Consider the following 12,328-nt stretch of genomic DNA (forward strand, 5'->3'; position numbering starts at 1 on the left):
GTGGTCCAGCCAATCAGACAGTGAGAATCTCAGGTGCACAGAACCAGTTCCTCTCGCCTCAACACAACACACAGAGCATTCACCCACTGAAAGGTAAACTGCTCTCCCAGCTAAGAGTCTCTTTCAAATCAGTTTTTCCTTCCATATCCTATCCCATCCTCCCTGAAGGTGCTGACTCTCAGGGGGGAACAGTTCCTGAAGGTGCTGACTCTCACTGGGGGACAGTTCCTGAAGGTGCTGACTCTCACTGGGGGACAGTTCCTGAAGGTGCTGACTCTCACTGGGGGCAGTTCCTGAAGGTGCTGCCTCGCACTGGGAGACAGTCCCGGAAGGTGCTGACTCTCACTGGGGGACAGTTCCTAAATGTGCTGACTCTCACTGGGGGACAGTTCATGAAGGAGCTGACTCTCACTGGGGCACAATTCCTGAAGGTGCTGACTCTCACTGGGGGACAGTTCCTGAAGGTGCTGACTCTCACTGGGGGACAGTTCCTGAAGGTGCGGACTCTCACTGGGGGACAGTTCCTGAAGGTGCTGACTGTCGCTAGGGGCCAGTTTCTGAAGGTGCTGATTCTCACTGGGAGACAGTTCCTGAAGGTGCTGACTCACTGGGGGACAATTCCTGAAGGTGCTGACACTCACTGGGGGACAATTCCTGAAGGTGCTGACTCTCACTCGGGGGCAGTTCCTGAAGGTGCTGACTCTCACTGCGGGACAGTTCCTGAAGGAGCTGACTCTCACTGGGGACAGTTGCTGAAGGAGCTGACTCTCACTGGGAGACAGTTCCTGAAGATGCTGACTCTCACTGGGGGATAGTTCCTGAAGGTGCTGACTCTCACTGGGGGATAGTTCCTGAAGGTGCTGACCTCACTGGGGGACAGTTCCTGAAGGTGCTGACTCTCACTGGGGGGACAGTTCCTGAAGGTCCTGACTCTCACTGGGGGACAGTTCCTGAAGGTGCTGACTCTAACTGGGGGGACAGTTCCTGAACGTGCTCTCACTGGGGACAGTTCCTGAAGGTGCTGATCTCACTGGGGGAGTTCCTGAAGGTGCTGTCTCACTGGGGACAATTCCTGAAGGTGCTGACTCTCACTGGGGGGTCTGGGGAGGTGCTGGTGGTGTTGAGGGAGTTTTTAATCTTTCAGATTCATAGTTCCAACAAAATATTCCCCATAATATCTTAATTGATGTCAGTCAGTCACTGCTACGGTTTCTGTCTAAAGTGAGGGTCAGTCTCTTTATCGAGTTATTCCCTTACATCTGTGACCTTGCTCGATGCAGTGCTCCCAGTGAATCCAGTGATTCCAGTGGTTCTGTGGTTGTTACAGTGTCAGTGTGACTCGCTCTCTACTGTAAGAGTTTAGATGCTGACCCAGATCTCACAGCATATAAAGTCTTACTGTTCTGTGAAACGAGCCTTCGATGTACAGGCTCCAAGACGAGTCCTCGCTACCTGGGAACACATAGCAACAGGATCATTAGTACTGCTCAGCCCCGGTTCCCTTCCCAGAACCACACTCACTCCCAGCAGGGCTCACTCCCAGCTTTCAGGTTCCCTGTACACGATTGGGAGAGACATTGATGATGACCAACAGAGGCACTCAGGCCTGCTCCCTGACTCTCTGTGTGTTACAGCAAACAAACTTTTAATAATTAATAATAATTAACTAAATTACATTATTAACAACCAAAAAAACTCAACCAATGGAGTGAGAGCCAGATTAATTAACCAGCAGCTGATGAGCTATCAATTATTAATAAAAGAATCCTCTATCAGCTACTGGAATGAAATCCCTCAGATCAGGATTTCCACCAATAACTGGTGCCTCTCAAAAATCAGATTTTATTTAAAGATCTTTCCCGCATCAACTTTTAAATATCCCCTGGAATCAGATGAATGAATACTTCACATCCGTCTTCACCAAGAGAATGAGGATGAAGGTATGGAACTTGGGGGAGAGAGACTGCGAGGTTCTTGAGCAAATTGATATAGGGAGTGACAAGGTGCTGGAGGTGTTGGCAGGTTTAAAAGTGGACAAATCTCCAGGTCCAGATGATTTGTGTCCCAGATTGCTGAGGGAGGCAAGGGAGGAGATCGCAGGGCTCTGAACCAAATTTTTAATTCCTCTCTGGCCACGGGGGAGGTGCCAGAGGACTGGAGAACAGCTAATGTGGTTTGCTATTTAAGAAGGGTTGTAGAGATAAGCCAGGGACTACAGGCCAGTGAGTCTCATGTCAGTGCTAGGGAAAACTATTGGAGAAAATTCTGAAGGAGAGAATCTATCTCCACTTGGAGAGGCAAGGTTTTATCAGGGATAGTCAGCAGGGTGGGTGTGGGGGCTGGGGGGCAGTGGGGGGGGGGCAGTGGGGGGAGGGTGGGGAGGTGGGGGGCTGTGGGGATAAGGGCTGGGAGGGTGGGTATGGGGAGGTGTGGGGGTCTAGGGGGAGGGTTGTGGGGTTGGGGGGGTGGACAGAGGGGGACTGTGCGGGGTGTGATGGTGGGGGTGGGGGGGGGGGGGGGGGGGGGGGGGGGGGGGGGGGGGGGGGGGGGGGGGGGGGGGGGGGGGGGGGGGGGGGGGGGGGGGGGGGGGGGGGGGGGGGGGGGGGGGGGGGGGGGGGGGGGGGGGGGGGGGGGGGGGGGGGGGGGGGGGGGGGGGGGGGGGGGGGGGGGGGGGGGGGGGGGGGGGGGGGGGGGGGGGGGGGGGGGGGGGGGGGGGTGGGGGGGGGGGGGGGGGGGGGGGGGGGGGGGGGGGGGGGGGGGGGGGGGGGGGGGGGGGGGGTGGGGGGGGGGGGGGGGGGGGGGGGGGGGGGGGGGGGGGGGGGGGGGGGGGGGGGGGGGGGGGGGGGGGGGGGGGGGGGGGGGGGGGGGGGGGGGGGGGGGGGGGGGGGGGGGGGGGGGGGGGGGGGGGGGGGGGGGGGGGGGGGGGGGGGGGGGGGGGGGGGGGGGGGGGGGGGGGGGGGGGGGGGGGGGGGGGGGGGGGGGGGGGGGGGGGGGGGGGGGGGGGGGGGGGGGGGGGGGGGGGGGGGGGGGGGGGGGGGGGGGGGGGGGGGGGGGGGGGGGGGGGGGGGGGGGGGGGGGGGGGGGGGGGGGGGGGGGGGGGGGGGGGGGGGGGGGGGGGGGGGGGGGGGGGGGGGGGGGGGGGGGGGGGGGGGGGGGGGGGGGGGGGGGGGGGGGGGTGGGGGGGGGGGGGGGGGGGGGGGGGGGGGGGGGGGGGGGGGGGGGGGGGGGGGGGGGGGGGGGGGGGGGGGGGGGGGGGGGGGGGGGGGGGGGGTGGGGGGGGGGGGGGGGGGGGGGGGGGGGGGGGGGGGGGGGGGGGGGGGGGGGGGGGGGGGGGGGGGGGGGGGGGGGGGGGGGGGGGGGGGGGGGGGGGGGGGGGGGGGGGGGGGGGGGGGGGGGGGGGGGGGGGGGGGGGGGGGGGGGGGGGGGGGGGGGGGGGGGGGGGGGGGGGGGGGGGGGGGGGGGGGGGGGGGGGGGGGGGGGGGGGGGGGGGGGGGGGGGGGTGGGGGGGGGGGGGGGGGGGGGGGGGGGGGGGGGGGGGGGGGGGGGGGGGGGGGGGGGGGGGGGGGGGGGGGGGGGGGTGGGGGGGGGGGGGGGGGGGGGGGGGGGGGGGGGGGGGGGGGGGGGGGGGGGGGGGGGGGGGGGGGGGGGGGGGGGGGGGGGGGGGGGGGGGGGGGGGGGGGGGGGGGGGGGGGGGGGGGGGGGGGGGGGGGGGGGGGGGGGGGGGGGGGGGGGGGGGGGGGGGGGGGTGGGGGGGGGGGGGGGGGGGGGGGGGGGGGGGGGGGGGGGGGGGGGGGGGGGGGGGGGGGGGGGGGGGGGGGGGGGGGGGGGGGGGGGGGGGGGGGGGGGGGGGGGGGGGGGGGGGGGGGGGGGGGGGGGGGGGGGGGGGGGGGGGGGGGGGGGGGGGGGGGGGGGGGGGGGGGGGGGGGGGGGGGGGGGGGGGGGGGGGGGGGGGGGGGGGGGGGGGGGGGGGGGGGGGGGGGGGGGGGGGGGGGGGGGGGGGGGGGGGGGGGGGGGGGGGGGGGGGGGGGGGGGGGGGGGGGGGGGGGGGGGGGGGGTGGGGGGGGGGGGGGGGGGGGGGGGGGGGGGGGGGGGGGGGGGGGGGGGGGGGGGGGGGGGGGGGGGGGGGGGGGGGGGGGGGGTGGGGGGGGGGGGGGGGGGGGGGGGGGGGGGGGTGGGGGGGGGGGGGGGGGGGGGGGGGGGGGGGGGGGGGGGGGGGGGGGGGGGGGGGGGGGGGGGGGGGGGGGGGGGGGGGGGGGGGGGGGGGGGGGGGGGGGGGGTGGGGGGGGGGGGGGGGGGGGGGGGGGGGGGGGGGGGGGGGGGGGGGGGGGGGGGGGGGGGGGGGGGGGGGGGGGGGGGGGGGGGGGGGGGGGGGGGGGGGGGGGGGGGGGGGGGGGGGGGGGGGGGGGGGGGGGGGGGGGGGGGGGGGTGGGGGGGGGGGGGGGGGGGGGGGGGGGGGGGGGGGGGGGGGGGGGGGGGGGGGGGGGGGGGGGGGGGGGGGGGGGGGGGGGGGGGGGGGGGGGGGGGGGGGGGGGGGGGGGGGGTGGGGGGGGGGGGGGGGGGGGGGGGGGGGGGGGGGGGGGGGGGGGGGGGGGGGGGGGGGGGGGGGGGGGGGGGGGGGGGGGGGGGGGGGGGGGGGGGGGGGGGGGGGGGGGGGGGGGGGGGGGGGGGGGGGGGGGGGGGGGGGGGGGGGGGGGGGGGGGGGGGGGGGGGGGGGGGGGGGGGGGGGGGGGGGGGGGGGGGGGGGGGGGGGGGGGGGGGGGGGGGGGGGGGGGGGGGGGGGGGGGGGGGGGGGGGGGGGGGGGGGGGGGGGGGGGGGGGGGGGGGGGGGGGGGGGGGGGGGGGGGGGGGGGGGGGGGGGGGGGGGGGGGGGGGGGGGGGGGGGGGGGGGGGGGGGGGGGGGGGGGGGGGGGGGGGGGTGGTGAGGCTGGAGTTTCATTGCTTCTTTGTGCTTGGAATCCTCAGGGGAGGAAGGTGTGTTTTTTATTACTGTGGGATGTGGACTGTGTTTCTTTCACTGTACAAATGTTTTAAATGTGATAAGTACTGGATCATTTACCAACTGATTTTTGAGGGGTATTCATGACTGGATGATTTGCTGCGATTTCTGCACTTGGCTCTTCATTTGGGATCAGCAGAGCCAGGCAGCAGCAGAATGTGAGCCTGCACTGCCACAGTGTGGCACATTTGGAATTGCTGTAATTCACAAGCCAGTGAAAACAGAAAACACTCCTCAGCAATTCAGGACATCTGCAGGGCGGAGATCTGAGTTATCTTTTATGTTGGTTTCGGAGGATTGATGATTGTTGCCTACCTATTAGGAATTTGCAGAATCTCCTTTTAAAGGACAATGTTGCTCAACTGTAAAATCAAGCCACTTTAAAAGGACAAAGGCAAAATAGCAGATGCTGGAAATCTGAAACAAAAACAAAAATGCTGGAAAAACTCAGTAGAATCTGGCTGCGTCTGTTGGTGAGGAAAACCGAGTTAATGTTTTGAGTCTGTATGTCTCTTCGTCAGAGCAGAAGAAGGGTCTGAAGAAGAGTCATAGGACTCGAAACGCTAACTCTGTCTTTCCACAGATGCTGTCAAACTGCTAAATTTAAAAGGACTCCTTTACACATTTCGATTATAATCTTGTTTATCTCACTTTGCTTTCGAATGGCGGTTATTCATCAAAACTTCCTATCCGAACACATTTCTTTTCTCTTTACTCGTCCCATTACCACTTGCTTTGGTTCTGCCCCACCAACTCTTCTTAATTTAATCCCTCCAGTCTTCTGCCCTTTCACAGATCTTCCCTTTTGTTTTTTATCCACTCCACCAACCCCCACATTTAACTTAAATAAAACTGTTACACTTCGAAATTTCCAAGACCAGCATTTGTTACCCGGAAAAACTTGCTCGGCCATTTCAGGGGGGCTGTTAATTAAGAATCAACCAATTTCTATGGGTCTGGAGTCACATGTGGGCCAGGACCGGGTAAGGATGGCCGATTTCCTTCCTTAAAGGACATTAGTGAACCAGCATCTTAATCCACAAGTTAAATTCAAGCACTCTGGCTCCTCCTTTTACTGTTTTTTGAGCTCTATGGATTGACCTCAGCGAAGTGCAGGGTCGGAAATCCAACCAGACAACCTCAGAACAAATAACTGTTGAGTGCGTAAGAGCTCTGTTGACAGGAGCTGATACAAGGGCAAGCTTGAATCTATCGAGAATGTGAATGTGAAGAGGTTGCTGAGTGGATTTGTTTGCAGTTTGGATCTGGCAGCAAATGTCAGCTGAAGCGAAACAGAGTGTCGAACAAAAAGGAGTGGAGACCTTCCAAACTCACCACCCAACCTCACTTCCACGGCCAAAACTCAAATATCCAAAGCTCTTTAATCTCGCACTGAAACATGCAATGCGCAGCTCACTGCCAATCCTGGGCTCAAATTGCAAACAGACACAATATGAAAAATTCAATTGTAATATCAGGGATTATTCACATGAGATTCAAAGAACTCTCCTCTTACTCACCACACAATCTCACGTTTACTATATATTAATGACTTTTCCAAATGTAGCAAACTGTGTGGGACAGAAGGCAACAATGGGAGACCATCACTCAGGCTTGAAGTCATGTTACGGAGCAGAGAGTCTGGATTATAGCTCCAGTATGTGGCAAACATTCACTCAGCTCTGTTTGGGGTAACATGAGAGAATTGAGCTCAGTGGTCCGGGTTCATGAATCTGACAGAACAAGGGTGGTAGTCCACTACTCAGTGCTGTGGTAAGGGTCACTCATGTGCAACTGTACAGCGTCACTGTTTATTCCGGGTAAGGGTCACTCACTGTGCAACTGTACAGAGTCGCTCTTTATTCACGGGTAGGATCACTCACTGTGTAACAGTACAGAGTGACTGTTTATTAAGGGTAAGGGTCACTCACTGTGTAACTGTACAGAGTCACTGTTTATCAGAGTAAGGATCACTCACTGTGTAACTGTACAGGGTCATGTTTATTCAGGGTAAGGATCACTCACTGTGTAACTGTACAGGACACTGTTTATTCAGGGTAAGGATCACTCATTGTGTAATGTACACTTTGGACCAGAGTCACTGTTTATTCAGGGTAAGGGTCACTCACTGTGTAAACTGTACAGAGTCACTGTTATTGAGGGTAAGGGTCACTCACTGTGTAACTGTACAGAGCACTGTTTATTCAGGGTAAGGGTCACTCACTGTGTAACTGTACAGAGTGCACTGTTTATTCAGGGTAAGGTCACTCACTGGGTAACTGTTACAGAGTACAGGTCATGTTCTATCAGGGTAGGGTCACTCACTGTGTAACGTAAAGAGTGGAACTGTTTATTCAGGGTAAAGGTCACTCACTGTGTAACTGTACAGAGTCACTGTTTTATTCAGGGTAAGGATCACTCAATGTAGAATCTAAGAGTCACTGGTTTTCAGCAGGGGTATGGGTCACTCTCTGTGTAACTGTACAGAGTCACTGTTTATCAGGGAAGGGTTCACTCATTGTGTAATGTACAGAGTCTCTGTTTATTCAGGGTAAGGTCACTACTGTGTGTAAATGTAGTGAGTCACTGTTTATTCGGGTAAGGATCACTTTTGTGTAACTGTACAGAGTCACTGTTTATTCAGGTTAAGGGATCACTCAATGTAGAAACTTACAGAGTCAGTGGTTATTCAGCAGGGTAAGGGTCACTCTGTGTAACTGTTGTGAGTCACTGTTTATTCAGGGTAAGGGTCACTCACTGTGTAACTGTAAGAGTATCATGTTTATTCAGAGTAAGGATCACTCACTGTGTAACTGTACAGAGTCACTGTTTATTCAGGGTAAGGGTCACTCATGTGCAAGTGTACAGACGTCACTGTTATTCAGGGTAAAAGTCACACTGTGTAACTGTCAGAGTCACTGTTTATTCAGTGTAAGGATCACTCACTGTGTAACTGTACAGAGTCACTGTTTCTTCAGGGTAATGATCACTCACTGTGTAACTGTACAGAGTCACTGTTTTTTGAGTGAGAAGGTCAATCACTGTGTAACTGTACAGAGTCACTGATTATTCAGGGTAGGGTCCACTCACTGTGTAACTGTACAGTGTCACTTATTTTTCAGGGTAAGGATCACTTCATGGGTAACTGTACAGAGTGACTGTTTATTCAGGGTAAGGGTCACTCACTGTGTAACTGTACAGAGTCACTGATTATTCAGGGTAAGGTCCACTCACCGTGTAACTGTACAGAGTCACTGTTTATTCAGGGTAAGGGTCACTCACTGGGTAACTGTACAGAGTCACTGTTTATTCAGGGTAAGGGTCATCACTGTTAACTGTACAGAGTACTGATTATTCAGGGTAAGGATCACTCACCTGTGCAACTGTACCGAGTCACTGATTATTCAGGGTAAGGATCAATCACTGTGTAACTGTACAGAGTCACTGTTTATTCAGGGTAAGGATCACTCACTGTGTAACTGTACAGAGTCACTGTTTATTCAGCGGTAAGATCACTCCTGTGTAACTGTACAGAGTCACTGTTTATTCAGGGTAAGATCACTCACTGTGTAACCTGTACAGAGTCACTGTTTATTCAGGGTAAGGGTCATTCAGTGTGTAACTGTACAGTGTCTCTGTTTATTCAGTGTAAAGATCATCACTGTGAACTGTACAGAGTCACTGTTTATTCAGGGTTAAGGATCACTCAGTGGTAACTGTACAGAGTAATGATTATTCTGGGTAAGGATCACTCACGCATTCTGCACAGATTCACTTATTCAGGATATAAAGGAGTCACTGTATATTCAGCGCGGGGTTCACTCACTGTTTAACTACAAAGAGAGACTGTTTATTCAGAGTAAGGGTCACTCACTGTGTAACTGTGTAGAGTCACTGATTATCCAGGGTAAGATCACTACTGTATAAACTGTACCAAGAGTCACTGATTATCAGGGTAAAGATCATTCACTGTGTAACTGTGTAGAGTCACTGTTTATTCAGGATGGGGATCACCTCATGTTTAACTGTAAAGAGAAACTGTTTATTCAGGGTAAGGATCACTCACTGTGTAACTGTGTAGAGTCACTGATTTAGGGTAAAGATCACTCACTGTGTAACTGTACATAGTCAATGTTTATCAGTGGTAAAGATCACTCAATGTGTAACTGTCCAGAGTCACTGATTATCAGGGTAAAGATCATTCACTGTGTAACTGTCCAGAGTCACGGTTTATCAGGGTAAAGATCACTTAAAGTGTTAACTGTACGAGTCACTGTTTATTCAGAGTAAGAATCACTCACTATGTAACGAGACTGGTTATGTATAATTCAGGTAAGGGTCACTCGCTGTGTAACTGTACAGAGTGACTGTTTATCAGGGTAAGGATCACTCACTGTGTTTTAACTGTACAGCGTCACTGTTTATTCAGAGTAAGGATCACTATGTGTAACTGTACAGAGTCACTGTGTATTCAGGGTAAGGGTCACTCACTGTGTAACTGTACAGATTCACTGTTTATTCGGGTAAGGGTCATTCATGTGTAACTGTACAGAGTCACTGTTTATTCAGGGTAAGGATCACTCACTGTTGTAACTGTACAGATTCACTGTTTATTCAGGGTAAGGGTCATTCACTGTGTAAACTGTACAGAGTCACTGTTTATTCAGGGTAAGGATCACTCACTGTGTAACTGTACAGAGTTCACTGTTTATTCAGTGTAAGGATCACTCATGGCGTTCCAGCACGGATTCACTTATTCAGGTTATCAAGGAGTCACTGTTTATTCAGGATCGGGATCACTCACTGTTTAACTGCAAAGTGAAACTGTTTATTCAGGATAAAGATCACTGACTGTGTAATGTGCAGGGTGATTGTTTATTCAGGGTTAGGATCACCTCACTGTGTAATGTTAGATCACTGTTTATTTATTCAGGGTAAGGGTCACTCACTATGTACAGTACAGAGCACTGATCATTCAGGTTAAGGATCACTCATGTGTAACGTACAGAGTCACTGTTTTATTCAGTGTATGGATCACACAGGCGTTCCAGCACAGGTTTTTACTAATTCAGGGCATCAAAGGCGTCATGTTTATTTCAGGATGGGGATCACTCACTGTTTACTGCAAAGAGATTCTGTTATTCAGGATAAAGATCACGCACTGTTGTAACTGTACATGGTGACTGTTTATTTAGGGTAATGTGTCATCTCTGTGTACGTACAGAGTCATGTTTATTCAGGGTAAGGATCACTCACTGTTAACTGTAGAAGTCAATGTTTATTCAACAGCGTAAGGATCACTCACTGTGTAAGAGTACAGAGTAATTGTTTATTCAGTGTAAGGGCATTCAGTGTGTAACTGTACAGATTCACTGCTTATTCAGGATAAGGATCCTCTGGCGTCCTGCACAGATTCACTTATTCAGGGTATCAAAGGAGTCACTGTTAATAGGTTGGGATCACTCGCTGTTTAACTGCAAAGAGAAACTGTTTATTCAGTTTAAGGGACGCTCACTCTGTAACTGTAAGTAGTCACTGTTTATTCAGCAGGGGTATGGATTAGTCACTGTGTAACTGTACAGAGTCATTGTTTATTAGGATAAGGGTCACTCATGGTGCAACTGTACGAGTCACTGTTCATTCATGGCAAGGATCACTCCTGTGAAGATCACTGTTTCTTCAGGGTAAGGATCACTCACTGCGTAACTGTGCAGAGAAAATGTTTATACATGCCAAGGATCAATTGCTGTGTACCTGCAGAGTCACTGTTTATTTAGGATGCTAAGGATCACTCAACTGTTGAACTGCAGAGAGTGTCTGTTATTAGGGTAAGGATCATGTACTGTGTTAAAATACAGAGTCCACTGTTTTTTCATGCCAAGGAATCAATCACCTGTGTAATATAAGAGTCACTGTTTATTTAGCAGTGTTAGGAGCACCCTCTGTGTAATGTACAAAGTCACTGTTTATTCAGTGTAGAATCACTCACTATGTAGCTGTACAGAGTACTGATTAGTCAGGGCAAAGATCACTCACTGTGTAACTGTGTAGAGCTCATGTTTATTCAGGATGGGGGATCACTCACTGTTTAAACTGCAAGAGAAACTGTTTATTCAGGGTAAGGATCACTCACTGTGTAACTGTGTAGAGTCATTCTGATTATCAGGGTAAAGATCATCACTGTGTAAACTGTACAGAGTCACTGTTTTCCAGGGTAAAGATCACTCACTGTGTAACTGTCCAGTGTCACTGATTCCTGGGTAAAGATCATCACTGTGTAACTGTCCAGAGTCATGTTTATCAGGGTAAAGATCAATCAATGTGTAAATCTACAGAGTCACTGTTTATTCAGAGTAAGGATCACTCACCATGTAACAAGACAGAATTATGTTTATTCAGGGTAAGGGTCACTCGCTGTGTAACAGACAGAGTGACTGTTTATTCAGGGTAAGGGTCATTCACTGTGTAACTGTACCAGAGTCACTGTTTATTCAGAGTAAGGGTCATTCACTGTGTAACTGTACAGTCACTGTTTATTCAGGGTAAGGGTCTTCACTGTGTAACTGTACAGAGTCACTGTTTATTCAGAGTAAGGGTCATTCACTGTGTAACTGTACAGAGTCACTGTTTATTCAGAGTAATGGTCATTCACTGAGTAACTGTACAGAGTCACTGTTTATTCAGGGTAAGGGTCATTCACTGCGTAACTGTACAGAGTCACTGTTTATTCAGGGTAAGGGTCATTCACTGTGTAACTGTACAGAGTAACTGTTTATTCAGGGTAAAGGGTCATTCACTGTGTAACTGTACAGAGTCATTGTTTATTAGAGTAAGGGGTCATTCACTGTGATATGTACAGAGTCATGTTTATTCAGTGTAAGGGTCATTCCTGTGTAACTGTACAGAAGTCACTGTTTATTCAGTGTAAGGGTCATTCACTGTGCAACTGTAGAGTCACTGTTTATTCAGAGTAAGGATCACACACGGCGTTCTGCACAGATTCACTTATTCAGGGTATCAAGGAATACTTTTTATTCAGGCTGTGGGATCACTCACTGTTTAACTGCAAAGAGAAACTGTTTATTCAGGATAAAGATCACTGACTGGTGTAACTGGAGGGTGATTGTCTATTCCAGGGTTAGGATCACTCACTGTGTAAACTGTACAGATCATGTTTTTTCAGGGGTAAGGACCTCACTGTGTAACAGTACAGAGTAACTGATTATTCAGGATACGGATCACTCACTATGTAATGTACAGAGTCACTGTTTATTCAGCGTAAGGGTCACTCACTATGTAAAATTACAGAGTAACTGATTATTCAGGGTAAAA

General features: G+C 54.8%; 2 protein-coding genes across 2 annotated transcripts in view; both read right to left on the reverse strand.

Annotated features, from left to right (window-relative positions):
* Positions 1-5,081, reverse strand: part of LOC121282888 (basic proline-rich protein-like) — a 99,604-nt gene extending 94,523 nt beyond the window's left edge. Inside the window, exons 1-3 of the mRNA XM_041196699.1 lie at positions 5,057-5,081; positions 3,417-4,957; positions 1,400-1,452 (exon numbers count right to left, since the gene is read on the reverse strand). Of these exons, the coding sequence (XP_041052633.1) occupies positions 1,400-1,452; positions 3,417-4,957; positions 5,057-5,081 (1,619 nt within the window). The remainder of the gene's footprint in view (positions 1-1,399; positions 1,453-3,416; positions 4,958-5,056) is intronic.
* A 295-nt stretch (positions 5,082-5,376) lies between these two features.
* Positions 5,377-12,328, reverse strand: part of LOC121282889 (unconventional myosin-Ic-like) — a 99,712-nt gene continuing 92,760 nt past the window's right edge. Inside the window, exon 21 of the mRNA XM_041196700.1 lies at positions 5,377-5,413. Coding sequence (XP_041052634.1) covers positions 5,377-5,413 — 37 coding nt within the window. The remainder of the gene's footprint in view (positions 5,414-12,328) is intronic.

The sequence above is a fragment of the Carcharodon carcharias genome, chromosome 10 (genome assembly GCF_017639515.1).
Source record: "Carcharodon carcharias isolate sCarCar2 chromosome 10, sCarCar2.pri, whole genome shotgun sequence".
NCBI classification, from domain to species: domain Eukaryota; kingdom Metazoa; phylum Chordata; class Chondrichthyes; order Lamniformes; family Lamnidae; genus Carcharodon; species Carcharodon carcharias.